Source organism: Kluyveromyces marxianus, chromosome 4 (genome assembly GCF_001417885.1).
Source record: "Kluyveromyces marxianus DMKU3-1042 DNA, complete genome, chromosome 4".
NCBI lineage: Eukaryota > Fungi > Ascomycota > Saccharomycetes > Saccharomycetales > Saccharomycetaceae > Kluyveromyces > Kluyveromyces marxianus.
The window spans coordinates 205,450-226,332 of NC_036028.1; the positions used below are offsets into that span (position 1 = coordinate 205,450).

The 20,883-nt window shown below is 42.6% G+C and overlaps 5 protein-coding genes and 1 non-coding gene across 6 annotated transcripts; all 6 read left to right on the top strand.

Annotated features, from left to right (window-relative positions):
• Nucleotides 1-622: 622 nt before the first annotated feature.
• TPO1 (polyamine transporter TPO1) lies at nt 623-2,353 on the top strand (the record flags this gene model as incomplete). Its single annotated transcript, XM_022819376.1, has 1 exon — nt 623-2,353. One exon carries the CDS (start codon nt 623-625, stop codon nt 2,351-2,353), a length of 1,731 nt encoding a protein of 576 aa, XP_022675947.1.
• A 649-nt stretch (nt 2,354-3,002) lies between these two features.
• Nucleotides 3,003-5,177, top strand: FRA1 (aminopeptidase P; the record flags this gene model as incomplete). Its single annotated transcript, XM_022819377.1, has 1 exon — nt 3,003-5,177. The coding sequence occupies one exon, from the start codon at nt 3,003-3,005 to the stop codon at nt 5,175-5,177; it is 2,175 nt and encodes a 724-aa protein (XP_022675948.1).
• Nucleotides 5,178-6,065: 888 nt separating this feature from the next.
• Nucleotides 6,066-6,755, top strand: ISA1 (Fe-binding Fe/S cluster assembly protein ISA1; the record flags this gene model as incomplete). Its single annotated transcript, XM_022819378.1, has 1 exon — nt 6,066-6,755. One exon carries the CDS (start codon nt 6,066-6,068, stop codon nt 6,753-6,755), a length of 690 nt encoding a protein of 229 aa, XP_022675949.1.
• A 2,576-nt stretch (nt 6,756-9,331) lies between these two features.
• HSP104 (chaperone ATPase HSP104) lies at nt 9,332-12,028 on the top strand (the record flags this gene model as incomplete). The annotated part of the gene is made up of 1 exon (XM_022819379.1): nt 9,332-12,028. The coding sequence occupies one exon, from the start codon at nt 9,332-9,334 to the stop codon at nt 12,026-12,028; it is 2,697 nt and encodes an 898-aa protein (XP_022675950.1).
• On the top strand, nt 11,461-12,275 carry KLMA_R405. Its single transcript has 2 exons — nt 11,461-11,494; nt 12,230-12,275. It is a non-coding gene; the product is annotated as a tRNA-Asp (tRNA).
• Nucleotides 12,276-18,461: 6,186 nt separating this feature from the next.
• On the top strand, nt 18,462-20,591 carry RIM4 (Rim4p; the record flags this gene model as incomplete). Its single annotated transcript, XM_022819380.1, has 1 exon — nt 18,462-20,591. One exon carries the CDS (start codon nt 18,462-18,464, stop codon nt 20,589-20,591), a length of 2,130 nt encoding a protein of 709 aa, XP_022675951.1.
• Nucleotides 20,592-20,883: the final 292 nt, after the last annotated feature.

Here is a 20,883-nt window from a genome sequence, read left to right on the forward strand (position 1 = left end):
TTGCCTGGGTACTGTCTTTCTGCTCTGCCTAGCTCTAGGCAGAGCAGCAGCTCCTAGGCAGGGCCTAGCCTAGGCAGAGCAGAAAGACAGTACCCAGGCCCACGCACATGCGGCTGGTACCAGCCGCAACCCACCCCCAGAACCACCCGCACCACCCGCCCTTTTGCGATGAAATTTTCCCTTTCTCTTCTCACCTTCTCTCTCTTTTCCCATGGAGTTTCCTTTCCAGCAGCCGCTCCTACGGCCCCTTCTAGCGCTCTTTTTTTTTTTTTACATTTTTCTTTTCGGTTCTCTTTCGGTGAGAGCTTTGTTTTGGTTTTGGTATGGTTAGTAATACAAACACAGAAATACCTACTATATACAACATACAAAATGCATCAAAGCGATGCCATGCCATAGGCCTGATCCATGGGGGACTCGTATATGCCGTAAGTAGTGTGTATATGTATATATATGTGTGTATATATATATATATATATATATAAACGGGTACACTTGTAACGGAAAAATCTGGTTTGGGATTGCTTCTCTTGATCAGATCTGATATAGTTTCAGTAGCAGTAGCAGCAGCAGTATCAGTAATAAATCACAGCATTCAGCATTCAGCATCCCCCAGGATAAGATGTCTAGCGTAGCTGCCCCTCGTCCTTCCTACTCCAGTAGTAGCTCGTCTTCAAACGCTCCAGACACAAGACCCTTCCAGGGCGATGACCTCGAAAAGGGTACCTCCGGCAGCGGAAGCACGCCCGGAGGAGATCAAGACGATGTCCAGTTGAAGTTGGTGAAAACTTTCACCAACGCTGCCTCAGAAACAGAAATCGCAGTGAATAGACGGTTGTCCAGAATTTTGACCAATACCCAGAACGAACCAGAGCTCATCGAAGTGGATTACTCAGATGTGCCCCCAATGGGTGGTGACAGACCGTACCCTCCAGCTTTGCCCGACAGAGCGCCATACGAAGTCACCTTCGATGGGCCAAACGACCCAATGCACCCTTTCAACTGGACCTTCAAGAAGAAGCTGTTCCTCTGTATCCTCTTGGGTTTGAACTGTATCAGTATCACCGTGGGGTCCTCCATCTTTGCTTCTGCAGTGCCACACATTTCTGCTGATTATCACGTGATCCAGGTTGTGGCCATTCTCGGTATTACGTTGTACGTGTTGGGTTTCGCAGCATCGCCAGTGATCTACGCTCCGCTATCCGAGTTGTACGGTAGACAGGGTGTGTTGTTGATCTCGTCGTTCGGTTTCGCTTTGTTCCAGTTTGCGGTTGCCACGGGTGAGAACTTGCAGACGATTTTGATTTGTAGGTTCTTTGGTGGTTTCATCGGTGCTGCCCCATTGGCTGTCGTGCCAGCTGCGTTCAGTGACTTGTTCGACAATACGCAGAGAGGTACCGCAGTCACCTTCTTCTCCCTTGGTGTTTTCGTCGGTCCTATCTTGGCCCCAGTGTTTGGTTCGTACATTGTCCAATACACCACTTGGAGATGGACCGAGTACGTTACCGGTATCTTTGCGTCCGTCATCTTCGTTCTGTTGTGCTTCTTCTTCGAGGAAACCCACCACCCAACCATCTTGGTCCAGAAGGCCAAGATGATGAGAAAGAAGACCGGTAACTGGGGTATCCACGCCGCTCACGAAGAAGTCGAATTGTCCATCAAGGAAATTTGCCAAAAAACCATCACCAGACCAATCTACATGTTGTTCACCGAGCCAATCATCTTCTTGATCACCTTGTACAACTCCTTCGTGTACGGTATCCTATACCTCTTGTTGGAAGCATACCCAATCGTCTTCATCGAGGGATACCACTTTTACGCCAACGGTGAATTGCCATATATCGCCTTGATCATCGGTATGAATTTCGCCGCCATCGTCAACATCTACATGGAAAGAGACTACGTCAAGAGAGTCGTCGCAAACAACGGTAAACCAGTCCCAGAAGCCAGATTGTTCCCATTGATGATCGGTGGTATCATCTTCCCTATCGGTATCTTCTGGTTCTGCTGGACCGCTAACTACCACGACAGCGTCCACTGGATCGTCCCTACCATCGCCGGTTCCTTCATCGGTTACGGTTTGATGGCCATCTTCTTGCCTTGCTTCAACTACATCATCGACTCGTACTTGTTCTTGGCCGCCTCTGCTATCGCTGGTAACACATTTATGAGATCCTCTTTCGGTGCCGCATTCCCATTGTTCGCCGGTTACATGTTCCGTAACATGGGTACCAACTGGGCCGGTTTGTTGATTGGTTTGTTCGCAACTGCCATGATTCCTGTCCCATTCTTGTTCTACAAGTACGGTAGATTATTGAGACAAAAGTCCAAGTACGCATACGACTTGCAATAATTTCGTTAGTTCGTCCACCCTTCTTCTTCTTTTTTTGTTGTCTCCCTCATTCACACTATACCCACACATACACACACACTCTCTCTCTACTAATTATAATCTGCATCAAAGAGTCGCATATTTCAATTCCATGCTTCAGTCAGGCCTTGTTCTCTGACTTGATTCACACTCTCTAATATAATATATATAATATATACCCAAATTCTCCCCCCAAATAAACTTAAATAATCATAGTAATAATCAATACCCTTTAGAAACGAACCTTCCATGCCCAAGGCGAAGCCTGTGCTAGCCTAGCCTAGGCTAAGGAAAAGCCTAACCCCAAGGCTTCGCCTTGAGTGTGGCCCTGGCCCTGGCCCTTGCCTTTTCTCTTCTCTCTCGCACGATGACTAAACCAGCACCCGGCCGAAAAATAAGAAATCAGACAAATTTATGAAATGGCTGTAAACGAAATTTATTCTTTTGCCACACACACGCACACACTAACGACACAAGCTTCAAACTTACAAACTGCAAGGCCTTTTATCGATACAAGCAGCAGCTATAACTAGTGTGAGACCTTGTTAGAGAGTATATTTGCAAACCTAATAAAGAATATTCGGACTGTTTTTCCCTTTTTTTACTACTGCTAAAGAGAGAGTAAAGCAAAATGTCTACTGTTAACATGAGACCATCGTTGGCCTCTATCCCAGGTACTGCTACTGCTACTGCTGCTGGCGCTCCAGCTCATGACTCGGGGGCTCCCAGAAACTTTAAGCCATGTGCTAACTGTACCTGTAGCTACGGCCAGCTATCGAGAAAAGGTCGGAGATCTTCTGTTTTGTTGAAGCAAATCGCTTCTAGAAGACAGTCACAGATGGGAGGCGTGAGTCTGCGTCCCACCAACGAGTCGATCTACTCTACAGACTCGATTTGTCAGATCAAGAGCATCGAAACATCTAATAGGCTCGCTGCTTTGAGAAAGCAAATGAGCGAACACGAACTATGCTGTTATATTATTCCATCAGAGGATGAGCACCAGTCAGAGTATGTGGCGCAAGCAGACGAGAGACGTGCGTTTATCTCGGGGTTCACCGGTAGTGCGGGTGTAGCTTGTGTTACTAGGGATTTGCTCAACTTTAACACGGACAAACCCGAGGGGAAGGCTATCTTGAGCACTGATGGACGTTATTTCAACCAAGCTAGTCAGGAACTAGACTATAACTGGTCCTTGTTGAGGCAAGGGGAGGATCCCGTGACGTGGCAACAGTGGTGTATTAATGAGGCGTTCGAAATGTCTCTTGCGCTTGGTGGTAAGTTGGCCAAGATTGGGATCGATCCAAGATTAATCAGCTTTGAACAGGTTAAGGTTTTTGAAGCACAGATCAAGGACAAATGCGAGGAGAGCAACGCTAAGGTGGAGCTTGTACCTGTGAAGCAAAATTTGGTGGACAAGATCTGGTCTGAGTTCGATACCGTGCCCGTCAGAGACTTGAACGAACTATTGCTTTTGGAACGTGACTTTAGCGGGGAGTGTTTCAAGTCCAAGCGTGAACGTCTTATGGAAACCATTTCTAAGAAGAACCACGGTGCCCAGAACTTGGTTATTTGCGCCTTGGATGAGATATGTTGGTTGCTAAACTTGCGTGGCTCAGATATCGAGTACAACCCGGTATTCTTTGCATATTTGCTGTTGTCCCATGACGAGACGTTCTTGTTCACGGATAATCCTTTCGACGATAAGATCCAAAAGTATTTGACGGAAAATAATATCCAAGTGGAGTCCTACCAGAACATCTGGACCTTTTTATCGGATAGAGCAACTGTGTTGGCGGAGAAGAAGGAAACCATTTTGATTCCATCCAACTCGTCGTGGGAAATCGTACGTAAGCTACACGGATCCCATGTGAAACGTATCCAATCGCCAGTAGAAGTGATGAAGGCCGTCAAGAACCAAACGGAGCTGCAAAACGCACACAGTGCCCAGGTCAAGGACGCTGTCGCCTTGGTGCAATACTTCTCGTGGTTGGAAGACCAACTCGTTCGCCAAGAAAAATTGATCGACGAGTACAAGGCCGCACAAAAGCTAACGGAAATCAGGAAAACGGCCAAGAACTACATGGGGAACTCCTTCGAAACCATCTCATCCACGGGTGCCAACGCTGCCGTCATCCATTACGCACCACCAGAAGAGAACTCTTCCATGATCGACCCATCCAAGATATATCTATGTGACTCCGGTGCCCAGTTTTTGGAAGGTACCACCGACATCACACGTACAATGCACTTTACCAAACCTACAGAAGAAGAAATAAGGAACTACACGCTTGTGTTGAAGGGGAACCTCGCTATCGAGCGTCTCGTCTTCCCTGAGGGAACCAGCGGTTACAGCATCGACGTCATTGCCAGACAGTTCTTGTGGCAACACGGTCTCGATTACAAACACGGTACGGGCCACGGTGTCGGATCGTTCTTGAACGTCCACGAGGGTCCAATCGGTATTGGTTTCAGACCACACCTTGCTAACTCCCCATTGGAAAAGGGAAACATTATCACGAACGAGCCAGGTTTCTACAAAGACGGCGAGTACGGTATAAGAATAGAAAACGAGCTTGAAGTGAAGCAGGCTGAGGGTCTACAGTTTGGAAACCGTAAGTTCTTGAGGTTCGAGAACATAACTATGGTGCCATACTGCAGGAAATTGATCAACCCACATATGTTGACGCCTGAGGAGAAGACCACGATCAACGAGTACCATGCCAGAATATGGGCCACCGTTGTTCCATTTTTGCAACCCTCCAGTATCGCTTTCAAGTGGCTCAAGAGGGAAACAAAACCTCTATAGTCCAGTCCAGCCCAGTCCAGTCCAATTTATCCGTTGTCCGTAGTTATCGTTTTTCCTTTGTACTATGTTATTCCTTTGTACTATGTTTTTACTACATGTTAATTAATCATTCTAATTATTACTTACTACTTACTACTGCCTGCCTATTGCCTATCGCCTATCGCCTATATGTGTCACGTGACCCCGGGCCAAAGGTCAAAGGACAAACGCTGGGAACAGCGTATACTTCTTCTATTACCCGGCCTCGTACCCCGAGTCATTCCCGGGGGGCACAACCGGAACAGACCGGAACACAAACCGGAGTAAACCGTGTGTGAGACGTGGGCCTGTCATCATCCATCATTCCGTACGACGTATCTCTAATAAAAGTTTAAACGACAGCGCTGACGTAACTCCCTCCTACAATATGTGGCACGTTACCCGGACTCATCCCCTAGTCCGAACACGGAGCAACCGAATCTCTGTTTCCTCCCCGCCTCTTCTCTTTCACTATTATACTAGTATACTATTATACTATTGTCATACAGTGCGCATATTAACAGAGTAATAGAGTAATGATGACAATGGCTGACCAACTCAGCCGGGAAAACAGCTATGATAAATGGTGGATATATAGTGGCAGTATATATGGGTATATAGTGGCAGTATATAATGTTGGATACTCTATAGTCTATATCCTTTTATAGCATAGTATAGTATATAGTACAGTAGTACATTTTTCAACGTTTGGCTGGAAAGGAAAAAAAAAAAAAAAAAAAGCTTGAATTAATATAATAAGCATCATCTTTTATTTAAAACCTTTAACCTAATACTACAAGAAAGAGAGCTTTAGACAGCAAGAACAGCGGGTGTTGACGTTTCTAGAGCGAGACCAAAGTACCAGATATAATGCAGAGACATATAGTAACTAGAATCAACGTTTGTCTGCTGAATCCTAGCGTTTCTGTGAGACATTTGTCGCAAGGATCGCTGGCAAGATCCAAGAGGTTTTTGCAAACGTCTCAAAACGGCGATGAGGTGAGTTCATCGAGTCCATCGTGGCCATTTAATGTGGAACTAAGGGCTACCAATAATACAGGGACGAATTCTGTGACAGGAAGTGCGCCATCGGGTGGGAAAAAGACATGGTTTACGTATTCTTTACCGAAGAACGCTGGCAAAGAGGAGGCCAAGGAAGCCAGCAAAGATACGGATACGCAAGAAACACAGCCAGTGGTGGCGAAGAAGCGGGTCAAGAGGAAGCTCAGGCCTCGCAAGGCGCTAATATCGCTAACTCCCAATGCTATCAGTCATTTGCGGGGGCTACTACAGCAGCCTGAGCCAAAGCTTATAAGAATCGGAGTGAAGAACAGAGGATGTTCCGGGCTAACGTATGATTTGCAGTACATTACGAAGCCTGGGAAGTTCGATGAGATTGTGGAGCAGGATGGCGTGAAGGTAGTGATTGATTCCAAGGCCCTATTCAGCATAGTGGGCAGTGAGATGGACTGGATCGACGACAAGTTGTCGTCGAAGTTTGTTTTCAAGAACCCAAACTCCAAGGGAACATGTGGGTGTGGTGAGAGTTTCATGGTATGAGTAGGAGGACGAGGAGAGGTTTCTTCTTTCTTCCTCTCTGTTCGGAGAACCAAGGGAGCAACGCGAGTCTCATCGGATTCCACTCGCTTCACCTTTACCTAATTATTTATTATTTATTATCCATTATTCATTATTCATTATTTATTTATTTTATGTATCAACCAATGGTATACATACACAACCCATCAAGTCTACGGGAAACATGTTTACCCACTGTCCAGGCTTCATCACTCATTCTTTTCAGCTTTCAAAGCTACATTGGACACTGAAAAGTTTTATACTATGCCTTTTTTATTAGAATGAAATAAAGTGCAAGAAAAACGTGGTTTAAATAAAGTGTCAATTAAACGTCAGACAGGCAAGGCATGGCAAGACAACAGACACAGACACAGAAACAAGTACAAACACAAACACAAACCTTCTTTGTGTACCCAAGGTTAATATTCTATTGTCCACCATTTGTTTATTTTTTTCATCTAGATTTAGTGTCGCAGACGCTGTCTATATAAGTTGTCACTAGTTCGGTTCTAAAATATGCAGATAGTACAACCACAAATATCTCTATCAAAAGCAGTATGTTGGTGTGTGAGGCTCTGAAATAATCTCTTTACAGGCAGTACAAGCAACTTCGATCTAGTAATAAGATGCAAGAAAAGAAGATTTTCCCCCTATTGGCCGCAGTTCCTTTAGCGCTAGCTGCAACCAGCCCAGAATCGGCCCCACTAATCTACGGTAACCCAGACGACGCATGTTTCGTGTCTGAGTTCCCAGCCACTGGCTCAAATAAGATTGGTGGGTACATCACTTTCACGGCTTTGGACGGTCTTGCCAAAGTGAACATCAAAATTTCCTCCATGGAACCCAACTTGTTATACCACATCCATGCAAAGCCAGTTGACCCATCTGATGAAACATGCGACTCCACCGGGGGTCATTTCAACCCATATAATGGAACATCTCCTTGCGGTAAGGACCTTTCCAAGTGTGAGGTGGGTGATTTGAGTGGTAAATACGGTAACATCGATTTCAGTTACTTTGAGAGCGAGTACTTGGATCCATATTTATCGTTGGTTGAAGGTGACGAGAGTTACATTGGCGGGAAATCCATCACTCTCCATTACTTAAACGGAACCAGATATGCATGTTCCAACATTGTTCCTTGTAAGCTGCTCAAGGAAGACCCCGCTGAGAGCGAAACTGAGACTGAAACCGCTTCTTCTTCTTCCGAAGAAACTGTCACTTCGGAATCTCCAAAGGAAACCGAGGAATCTGAGTTGCCCAAGCACGAAAAGAAGGAGAAGGTTCACAAGTCGTTCGAGCCTACCGTCACTGAGGACAAGAAGGAAGTTGAAACTTCTAAAACCAAGAAATCAAAGAAGACTTCTGCTCCAAAGAAGAAGAAGGAAAAGAAGGAGAAGAAGGAAAAGAAGGAGAAAAAAGTCAAGAAGGAAAAGAAGGCGGTTGAGGAGTACAAGGGCAACGACACCAACGGGTCTGGCGGCCATTCAACCCACAACATGGGTAACAGCAACTGGAACAAGGCATCTGCCTTGGGGTCCGTGGCGGCCTTGTTGATGTCTCTATTGGTTTGAGTTTGAGTTTGGAGAGGAGAGGAGACCAAAAAAAAAACAACAAAAAAAAATCCAGGTAGCATTATAGCATTATCATCTCAATCTAGATTAATAAATATTAAATATAGCTTGCGTTTCAATACTCTAGTCTAACAAAAGCGTACCTAAGTCTTTCTTTACGTTTGTTCTTTGTTCTTTGTTTTCCATTTTTCCATAATTAAAACTGACGCCCGACGTGCGGCGGCGCGCCGGCGCGTCCACAGTTGACACAAAACTACTCGCACGTGACCGCACGTGACCACATTCATCCATTCTTCTCCAGAACATTCTAGAAGGACCGGGTAACGTCCACTTCCTTCGAAACCCGGAAGAAAGAAACAAAGAAAAAAAAAAAACCTTTGCGGACGTTAATATGGAGCATCATCGAAATAAAGGGAAACGAAGTTGCATTAGGCAAATAGTCTCCAGTTTCGTTAAAACATCGCAACCTTTTGGAAGTGGTAAGGTTTAGCGCATGTTCTTTGAAAAAGGCGCGGTTCTAGTAGGTGCTAGCATCGTCTAGAAGTGGGCTGTCCAATAGGGAGTGTCCCTAATTTTGCAGTTTGTAGCCTTACGATATGTGGGGCATTCGTAGGGTTGGTCTAGACATGTTGTGTGTGTGTGTATGTAGTTTAGCTGTGTAGTTTGGTCGTAAGGTGACTAAAGAAGTAACTAGCGAGCGGATTGTTGTAGTTTAGGGTAGTGTGAATTGCTTCAAGGGAAAATGGGTTTGTTCTAGGGAAGAAAAGAAATATGCAGAACAAAGTGAAGGAAACGAAGTGAAAAGGTTAGGTTCCGGAAAGAAGTATATAAAAAGGGTATCCAGTACAAGGGAACGAGAATAGTTTTAGTTCTTGGCTAAGGTATCTAGGAGGAATTGTTGTTGTTGTTGTTGTTGTTGTTTATTAATTAGTCACTTCCTAGCTCAGAGTAGTAAAGAAGATACAAACCATATAGTGAACAAAGATGAACGACGAAACTCAATTCACAAATAAAGCGAACGACATTTTAAGGACAGCTCAGAAGCTAGCTCAGGATCATAGACATGCACAGCTTCAACCGATTCATTTGCTAGCTGCATTTGTCGAGCCCAGCGAGGATGGGTCGATTGGATTTTTGCAGAACATTGTAGAGTTAGCCAAGTACGATTTTGACCCATTGAGAAGGGCAATTAACAGGCACTTGGTGAGGACTCCATCTCAGACTCCTGCACCATTGGAGGTACAGCCAAGTTATGCTTTCGGACAAGTATTGAAGGATACTTTGGAGATTAAGAAGCAACAGAAGGACTCTTTTGTGGGACAAGATCATATTATGTCTGCCTTGTTCAAAGAGGCTACGACGCAGAGTATATTCAAGGAATGTTCGATTGACATTGAGGCTGTGAAGCAGCAGATGCTTGAATTAAGAGGTAACCAAAGGATTGATTCCAGAGGGGCCGATACGAATGAAAAATGGGAATACTTGAAGAAGTATGCCATTGACATGACGGAACAGGCAAGAGCTGGTAAATTGGACCCTGTTATCGGTAGAGAAGAGGAAATCAGAACGGCCATTACCGTGTTGGCCAGAAGAATCAAGTCCAATCCATGTTTGATTGGTGAGCCAGGTATTGGTAAGACTGCCATTGTGGAAGGTGTTGCTCAAAGAATCATTGATGATGATGTGCCGCAGATTCTACAAGGATGCAAGCTATTTTCGCTTGATCTAGCAGCTTTGACGGCCGGTGCCAAGTACAAGGGTGACTTCGAGGAAAGATTAAAGGGTGTGTTGAAGGAAATCGAGGAGTCCAAGGTGTTGATTATTCTATTTATCGATGAAATCCACATGTTGATGGGTCAAGGTGTCGACGATTCTGCCAACGCTGCCAATATCTTGAAGCCAGCCTTGTCTCGTGGTGGTTTGAAGGTCATTGGTGCCACAACAACCAACGAATACAGAGCCTTGGTGGAAAAAGATGGTGCATTTGAAAGAAGATTCCAAAAGATCGATGTGCCAGAGCCAACGGTAAGGCAAACAGTGGCCATTTTGAGAGGTTTGCAGCCAAAATACGAGATCCATCACGGTGTCAGAATCTTGGACAGTGCATTGGTGTCAGCTGCGCAATTGGCCAAAAGATACTTGCCATATAGACGTTTGCCAGATTCAGCCATTGACTTGGTGGATATTTCCTGTGCCGGTGTAGCTGTTGCTCGTGACTCGAAACCAGAAGAGTTGGATAACAAGGAACGTGAACTGCACTTGTTACAAGTTGAAATCAAGGCCTTGGAAAGAGATGAAGAAACCGATCCAACAACCAAGGAAAGATTGCAACAGGCCAGACAAAAGGAGGCTTCATTGAACGAGGAATTGGAGCCTATGAGACAACGTTACCAGCAAGAAGTTGACTCTCATGAACAATTGAGACTGGCCAAGAAGAAGCTTGACGAATTGGAGAACAAGTGTCTGGATGCTGAGCGTCGTTACGATAACGCAACAGCAGCTGATTTGAAGTACTTTGCTATCCCAGATGTCAAGAAGCGTATTGCCGAGTTGGAACAGAAAGTTGCTGAAGAAGAATCGAGAGAGGGCACCGAAACAATGGTGAAGAACGTGGTGAACAGTGAAGTTATTGCTGAAACCGCTGCCAGAATGACTGGTATTCCAGTGAACAAGCTAACTGAATCTGAAAATGCTAAATTGATCCACATGGAGCGTGAACTTTCGCAACAAGTCGTGGGTCAAATGGACGCTGTCAAGGCGGTTTCCAACGCCGTGAGACTATCCAGATCTGGTTTGTCGAACCCTAACCAACCAGCATCGTTCTTATTCCTCGGTTTATCCGGTTCCGGTAAGACCGAATTGGCCAAGAAAGTGGCTGGATTCTTGTTTAACGATGAGAAGGCCATGGTCAGAATCGACTGTTCGGAATTGATGGAGAAACACTCTGTTTCCAAGTTGTTAGGTACCACTGCCGGTTACGTCGGTTACCAAGAGGGTGGTTTCTTGACAAACCAGCTACAAAGAAAGCCATACAGTGTCTTATTGTTCGATGAAGTCGAGAAGGCCCATCCCGATGTGCTAACCGTCCTATTACAGATGTTGGATGACGGTAGAATCACCAGTGGTCAAGGTAAGACAGTGGATTGTTCCAACTGTATTGTGATCATGACATCGAACCTTGGTGCCCAATACTTGAACGCCCAAACCGGTTCCAAGGTCACAGAGGGTGCCAAGGAACTGGTCATGGGTGCTGTCAAGGCCCACTTCAGACCTGAATTCTTGAACAGAATCTCAAGTATCGTTGTGTTCAACAAGCTATCGCACAAGGCCATCCACAAGATCGTGGACATCAGAATCAAAGACCTCGAGGCCCAATTCGAAGACAATGACAAGAACTACAAGATTAATGTCACCCCAGAAGCCCGTGACTTCTTGGCTAACAACGGTTATTCAGAAGATATGGGTGCCAGACCATTGAACAGATTGATCCAGACGGAAATCTTGAACCCAATGGCTATCAGAATCCTAAAGGGCGAGATTAAGGACAAGGAAACGGTGAACATCCAGTTGGCTGCCGATGGCTCCCATTTGGAAGTTCTTCCAAACCACCCAGCCTCTACAGATGTCGGCGATGAAGAGATGGATCTTGATCTCGAAGACGATGATCTAGACCTTGATTAAGCAACTGACCTGACCTGACCTGACCTAACTTACATTTTTTAATTGATTAATGATGATTTGATTCACAAATGTATTATGCATTGTGTTTGTTAGTTAATATAGTAATACTATAGTACAATATAATATAATATAATATAATATAATATAATATAAAATAGTTAATAGTAATAGTAGTGAGTGACAGACACTTCAAACTGAAATCAGTCCACCAGGCATTCCTTTCCTGTTCAATGCAGGATGGTGTTTTAATGGTGTTGCATTAGTATCGCCGTGGATGAAGATGAAGGTGGAATAGACGTTACCCATAGATACCCGAATGAGTATCTGATTGAGGATTTTTGACTTACTTACTTCTTCGAGATACACTACTCTGCCGAAATTTCGGACTGGAATGCGTCAAAGTGAATCCACTTTGCAGGAAAACGCAGGAAAAACGGATTCGAAAACGCAACAAAAAAAAAAAAATTATACATAATAAAATTTGAATCAAAGCAACAAGTTCACGAATCCATTAAAGCAGTCAGAATCCAGGAAAAAAAAGAAACAGAGCCAGAAAAAAGGCAGCAACGAATCACAACCACAGCGTATTGCGTCAGTGGAAATTAATTACCTTGGTATTTCCAATGCTGTGTACAACCAAAATTTCCACATAGTTAGTTGATTCGCATTTCCCTGGTAACCGCCCTCGGCAACCTCCCTCGGAAACTTCCCTCCAGAGTAACTTCCCCCAGAGTTATAGAGATATAGAGTTATAGTAGAGATATAGAGCTATAGATAGATTGATTCTTGTTGTAGCATTTATTCCGTTAAACTTCTGCGGCTAATTTTGCCTAGCTTGGCCTTTTTTTTTTGTTTTTCGAGCTTTCAAAGACAAATGGACATTCTTACATAATATATTATCATATACACCGAGATCGGTGGGTCAGAGCCTGTAGGGATGGACATTTTCCTTCTAGACTCGCCTTCCAGACCTTTTTTTGGTTTGTTTCTCTCTCCGTGGAACTCGCTTTCTTTTTCGCCGGTGATCTCGAAACGTAATCGATATGTATTCCATTCCATTCGCTATTTTTTTTGTTCCATAAACCATGTTCTTATGAACATTCACAATGGAGGGAGTGAAATCTAAAAGTGGAAAAAAAAAGGGGAGGCGAAAAACAAAAAAAAAAAAAAGAACGAACCGAACTATGTCCACAGGAGCAGAAGCAGAAGCTGCGGCAGCAGCTTCTGCGGCTTTGAAAGAGGAAACGCGTAGATGAAAGAATGATCCAAGCCCGGCTTTCCCTCTGTGCGCGGATTGTTATTTTTTTAGACTTATTTCTATGTTTGTTTTGGACCTAATATAACTTAGTCATGAATCCTGGTTGACTCGCGCGCATCTTTTTCCACTCTGCGATGATTCACAGTGCAGCGTGCAGCTCAGCTCCAGCAGCAGTACCAGCGGCAGCTCCAACAGTGGAGCCTTCCTTTCACGAACGGAATAGAAACAGGAAGGAAAAAAATAGACCAACAAGAGGACCCATCCGCGACTTCTAATTTTTGGCGCATGAACCGCGCTGTTCTACCCGCCCGTCCGTCCTCATCCCTCCCCCCCAGGAAAACAGGAAATTGGGAAACCTAGGTGCGTGCATTTTCGTTTTGGGCGATGATTGACAATGAGACTTAGTCCGCTTGGTTGGGTTTCGTTTCAAAAACAAGGTTTGGAAGAAGATCTTGGGAGAGAAAGACCGAGAGATCTTGACCAGGGCGAAGACGACCAGTAGCTTTTGGTATAGCCGGGATAAGCTTCAGGCACCCTAGGGTTGTATAAGAGTTGTATGCAAGGATGTGCGCAAGGGTTTCTGAAGCAGGATGGAAATGTGGTGTGTTTTTTTGTAGAGCAATTGCCTTAAAGTCGGGGATTACGCCGAGACAGCAGCTTGACGGTTCCGTGGTAATATGTGTCCGGCAACAGAAGGAATTGAGAAAAACACACACCCACACATACACACAAGCAGAAACCTAAAAAATGTTGGGAAAAGAATTGAATGCATGTGTGGAAAAACACAAATGCCTTTTCTGCACAGAAACTGCGCACGGGTTTTATGATGGTTTCCCGCATGCATATGCATATGCATGAGAGAGCTGAATTAGTACAAGTAGTAGAGCGGTTTTGTTTTCAGCATAGTAGCCGCCGCAGCGGCTACTAAGGAAATGCCTGCCTGTCCGCCTGCCTGACTGCAAGCAGGAGTCCAACTCAACGGCATTTACGGAATAGGCAGGTCGCGGCCAGGATCTACTCAGATCTGACACTGATACTGATTGAGCGACTGACTAGATCTAGCACAAGGGTAACCCAAAATATGAAAGGTTACCATACTTTCTTCCTACTGGTGATCTCATAGGGATGGTAAACGCTTCGTCATGCACATGTACTTACTTATCTCTCTCAGGCTGAACAATGGGAATGAAATCGCCAAGTGGCAAGCGCAGCGCGGCTTGCACATTCCGTCCTTCGCTCACAGATTTCCTATTTTGAGCAGCAAGCAATTTGTGTTTTTTTTTTTTTTTTTTTTTTTTTTATTTTTCATTTTTTTAAACCTTCTTCAACGCCTGTCGGTATTACGTAACGTACATACATAGGGAAACCGAAACATAAAACAAATGCATGCAATCAAGGTGCGCAATCATGTAGGATTCAAAGACTGTGTCTTAGACGCACTGGAACCAGAAACAAATTGTCCTGTTACACCACGCATTTTGTTGTGTTTGTTTCTCGTCCGCATAAAAAACATTGTTGAAGCGCGTATTCCGTATCCGTTGTGCCTGTAGTGAAAGAAAGAATGAATGGATAAATAAACAAATAAACAAATGAAGGAACCGCTGTTGACCCGATTCATGGAGCGGGCATAGCTAACGGGCATGCATACTTTAAAGTATTGGACGCAAAATTTCCGGTGAAAGGGTTTAGGCAAGACTAAGAGTGAGCCCCCACACACAGACACCTGCGGGGATCTTTGTTTCTTGGTGCTACAATCCAAGGAATGAAAGACAGATAGATAGATAGATAGACAGACATCAGCAGAGTTTTTTTTTTTTTCCTTTCCCAAAGGAAAGGAAAAAAAAAAAAATTACACACACACACACGCACACAGTGAAACTATAGCAAAAGAAAAGATCAAGGCTTATAGGTGAATGTAATGCAGATGCGGTACGAAATCTATACTGGCACTGAAAAGGCTGTGCCTACAATGGTACTTCTCAGACGAGGGAGCAGCATGCGCGTATTTCTCTGAGAGTATCTAATAGCATGCATTTGCGTAATCAAAGCAGACTAAATTCTAATTTAGAAGTTGCACGCAACCGCCGCAGAGAAAGTGTAATTAAAGCCTGCTTTGAAATTCTCGTATATGCAGCACGCCCTACATCATATTAGTGGGCCATTAAGCGTTCTTGTTCTTCCACTATTGTCATTATTACGAAGTCCAAACTTGAGACAACACAAATTGATATAGATTGATTTCTTCACCGATACACGGCGCGTCCTTACTACTTCTTTCCAGGCATCCATCCCCTAGATTCCGAAGCAAGAAAGGGATAATGAGAAAAAAAACACACACATTACCTTAGGCACTCCTCTCCCCACTCCGCACGGTAATAAAGAGAAGAATGCCCAGAAGATATCAAGCAAAGAAAACTAAAGTAAACAAATTCTAAGTAGTACAACAAAATAAATTAAAGAGAGGCCAAGTGGTTGATATGATCTCCATATTTTGTCGTCAAAATTACATCTCTGCAGCGGCGACTGATAGTTGCATTGTTTTCGATCGATACACTTTAAAGAAAAGGCCGCCATCCGGAAAGGCAAACACACAGACTCCCTAGTGTTTAAATTAAATTAATTTTGTCTGTGTACTTATCTGGCGGCACCGGCTGGCCGCCTATATTATATATGCAGATTTACATCACAATGAACCGGTTTAGATCCAGAAATAGAAATTGAAAAGGAAATAAAAATGGAAATAGAATTAGATTATGGACCAGTAAGGGTGGTGGACGAATCGGCCGATACTGCGTTTGTTATTTTTTTTTTTTTTTGACTTTTGATTTTAATTCACGAAGTCTATACACGCACGTATATGCACACACTTATTTAGTGCGCTTGCAGTGATTCAGTCCGTTTTTTTTTTTTTATTCATAATAATAATTGTGTATGTGCGTGTGTGTGTGTAATGTTTTTTTTTTTTTTTTTTCTTTCAAAGATATTATTATTTCATTATTATGTAGTATTTTAATTAAAATTCAATAATAAATTTTATACTAACAGTATTACTGATCAGAATGTAGGGCGGCTTTCTTTCTAGTTTCAATCCTGGATATTCGCCCCCCTTTCATGAACAGAATCATATAAAAAGATTTTGGTTTTACTCACAAAATTGCCACCTTCCTACTTCTTGTCAGCCTCCCCCGTTATTATCTTCAAATGTGCTCGGGTTGCTAGGAAATAGTTTGAGTTGAAAGGCTATTTATTTACTTATTAGACTTTTACGACATATCTTTTTATATTGTACCCCTTCTATAATAATTCGTTTTGGCGTATTGAAATTTAGTTTGAGTCGCATTTAAGTCCCCTATAAGTCTAATTTTGTTTCTTTGCGTTTTTTGGTCAATAGATTAAGTGTTACTATTACTATACTACTATAAGACTCGTATTCTACTCAATTCTGTTTTACTTTACTTTGCTTTTATTTTAATTTATTTCGCTTTGTATTATTTCCCTATTTTCTATCTAGTGTTCTCTAAGACCCCAACGTTATAGAACGCAATAATCATATCATATCCCTAGGTTGTTTTAGAGGAATTGAGCAAGCGAGTAATTAAGGCAATCCGATAAAGATCAGTTAAACAAAAACATCAAGTCAAATCAGATTCAGGTTCAGTTAAGTAAGCTTTAATTTTTTTTGTCCTGCTAATTCATTTTTTTTTATCTCTCTTTGATATCTTTTTCTTGTTTCCCCGTTTGCGCATTGCAATAAAGCTCACTGATACGTGTGTCTTTCCAGTCATTAATTATTTTTCCCATCATTGAAGGGGAAAGTGCATACTAGAGTTGCTCACATTTTGCCTGTCATAGCCGCTACTCAGTTTACTTCCTAATTTAATCAATAATACAGCCTTTTTTTTTTCCCACTATTACTTTATTATTGTTTTCGCAGTTGATTTCATCGATACGACGCACAGCATTGTTAATTTTTCGCTCAAAGTCTAATTTTGCCCCCTCCCTATCTGAGCACACAAAAAGCTAGGACAAAAGTTTTAGTACAATCGGATCTACGTCTGCTTTTCATTGAGGTTTTAACAGTCTTTTTTAAAACCGCACAAACCAATAATAATATTTTTTTATTTTAAGAGAAGGATATAACGTCTTCCCAAGAGTTACCTTTTTTCTTAGCCGGAGAAGTTACAAAATTTTACACCAAATATTTTTTTTTTTTTTTACCTTTGTTGCCATAGGTTTTAGGCTAAAACAAGGTATTAATTATTCTTCGCATATTCCAAGTATCTTTTTTTTTTTTTTTTTCCCTCCCTTTGGTTTTCAAAACAGGCTTAAAGTTTTGAACACCAAAACCCGTGTTTGAGAGTCGTACAAATTCCAAACAAAGGTACCAATTAATTCGGTTATCCCGGCCCCATCAAGGAAGGATAAAAGAAGTAAAGAAAAGGTCTCCACATAATCCAAGAACCCTTTCTCAAATTCAATCAAATTTTCGTTGTTTTTGTCTTAAGGTTCAGCCCATCTCTGTACTGTTGTGGAATTTTTTTGAACAACTTTTTTTTTACGTTAAGGTCTTGAATTGAATAGATCGAATATAAGATCTGTGTTGGACTAACACGTACCAAACCAAGGAAGAAAAAAGTTCTCAACCAATACAGCTAGGACGCCGTTGCCTACAAGCAATCAGGAAGCAGAATATCACAGCGTCCAAAAATAAAATAATAATTAAAAAAAAAAAAAGGTTGAACTATTTTTTTTTTCAGTTGAATTTCTGCAGAGATCTCTAAGACGTTCACAAACGGTCTACTTTTGTAACATCTCCCACCCAAAAATACTGGCACAAGGAAAAGAAGTCTGCATTCCCCAGAAACTATCCTTTTCCTTATTTGTTACAAACCTTAATCCTAGTAGAGACTCATTCCCTTGCTGTGCAATTAAACAATACCACAGCAATTCCCTGCCTGCATAATTTGTGTGACATCACCGTTCAGCGCAGAAGTACTAATTCTGGTTGACTACTAGTAGTCATATTTTTGTTTTTTTTTTTGGAAACAGTTTTATTTTTCCAAAATCGTACCATTTTTATTCCTACGACGGTTTCTACGCGGTTCATAATACTCTTAGTAAAACCCCAAAACAGCGAAACCACAGTTTTTCCTCGGTAAATCACCAATATACATCATGTCTTCCCAAGTAGCAGAGGGCATAAACGCGCGTATCGATATTGACACTGCATCCAACACTGGGAAAATGAACACGACCAAAGATTTCGACGAAAAGGAATATTTGAATCATGGAGGTGATGACGACACCTTGAATAAGTCCGTAATAAATGTCGAAAAACATTTGAAGAAGCTTCACGTTGACCATAGGCCATTGTTAGACAATAAACTAACTCCATTTTTACCCGATCAACTCTCCGAGATTACGAGCGAATCGGACACTGAGTCGGATACTGATAGCACAAATTTGTTGGAAGACCTTTCACCTAGAGCCGCAGATGAGCCATCATTCTCAAGGCCATCTTCTTGTATTTTTGTCGCTAGTTTGGCCGCCAGTTTGACAGACTCGGAACTCAACGCGTCTGTGACCAAAGAGTTCAATAAATACGGCAAAATCATATCGGTAAAAGTGCTACGTGACCCAGCAAACAGACCATATGCCTTTGTGCAATATGCATCAGACGAAGATGCTTTGAACGCTTTGTCTCAAGCTCAGGGAACAACTTTGAATGACAGGAACATTCGTTGTGAAAGAGCTAAAGTAAACCGTACTGTCTTTATATCTTCCAGCTTCACTAACCCTCTAGAGAGCAAGTTAACCGCTGAAAATGTGATAGAATTGATGAGTAAGTTTGGCGAGTTGGAACAGGTAGTCCCTAGCAGAGATCAAATGTACAAAAAAAACTACTACCCTCTAGAAGTTGCCAGTTCGTGGTTTGTCCAATATGCTTACCGTGATGACGCTATCAGAGCTTATTTGCAAATGAAGCTGAACTATGACTACATGGTGGAATGGGCGCAGAACGTAGAGGTCCCTCCAAGGTTCAATCTTCTTCTTTCAAAAGCTAAGATTGGCGAATTGGAAAGACTTGAAAGAGAAAGGCTTGGTAAACAGCCAATTTTTATTGATAACAAGTCCATCTTCATTGGCCAATTGAATTTCAAAGTCACTAAACCGCTCCTATTGGAAAGATTTTCTAAATATGGAGAAATCGAGACATGCAACTTGATTCATAAGCAGGAACAAGGCAAGTGCTTTGCGTTTATCAAATACAAAGTCGCAGCTTCCGCGGCTACTGCATTGGAAAGGGAAAACCACTCTGTTTTCATGGATAAGATTTTGCATGTTCAAATAAGAGAAGTTTCCAACTCTAGGAGAGGTTCGGTGGATTCTAGTAAATCTTTCCAAGGCCCACAGCTAAACTTAGCACCTCCTCCATTGAACATCGGCAGAAGAGCCAGCACTGGATCTTTCAACAAGATAATGTATCCATTACCAGCCCACTTACAATCTAATATTCCATCACCATATGTTTACGCATCGATGCAAGAGCCTAGAAGAAACACTATAAATGCAGGGTCACCAACGTATCGCACTACTCCACCGAACTTTAATCATGGTGGGGATCCACAAAGTTATTATAATGAACGTAATCACCATAGTCACCATTATTATGGTTCCAAAAACAAGACATACGCAACAAAGGCAGGTAATGACGTTGACGAAGAGCGCACAGCTCCTGAAGGGGGCATGTACTCTCGTAAAAACCAGTTTGATAAAAAAATCTCTAATGACAACGAACAAAACACCATCGAAGAAGAAGAGGACAACGACTATGAAAATGATGAAGAGCGCGAAGCTGATGAAACACCTTTCTTAGAACATGAGTCCAATTCTTCTTACACCACATTCAGTGCAGGCACTGGGACCTTTCCCAAACATAACAATAGTAACAATACTAACTATGGTAAGTACCATGGTCATAAGTGGCGTAGAAACATTGATGGTTTAAGATTGAATAGGATGGATCCTAACTTTTATTACGGACCTCCATTGTACTATTCTATGGAATATTGTCCACCATCTGGCGGTCCTGTCGTCCCTCCACCTTCACATATAATGCAGGCTCCAGGAACTCACTTGACAGGGCACGGACCACCATCACAGCATTCTCCTTTCTTCTATTACTTTCCAATGCCTCCTCCAACACCCACATTCACCAACCCTTTCCCACACGATCACTCAGGAGGATTCAATTACATGGATAAGCCAGCCCCTACTCATGATAAAGAAGAGTTAGAGTATTGAACGATTCACATGCCCTTTATTTTTTTCATTGAATTATTTTCGGTCATGACAATTTAAATCAACAGAAATAGTAGTTTTTGTTCATGTTTTACTTTTACGATTAATGTTTTAAGGTATCAATCATTGAATTTCCCACTTTTTTTTCTTGTTACTATTGTTATCTTCATTCATTCTTCATTTTTTTTTTTCTTTCATACAAACCACCCTCCCATTCATCATCATACCCACCATTTTTTAATTAAGCTCAGTTTCTTCATCAGGGCGTGTAAAAGGCAGGCTTCCTTCATAGTTA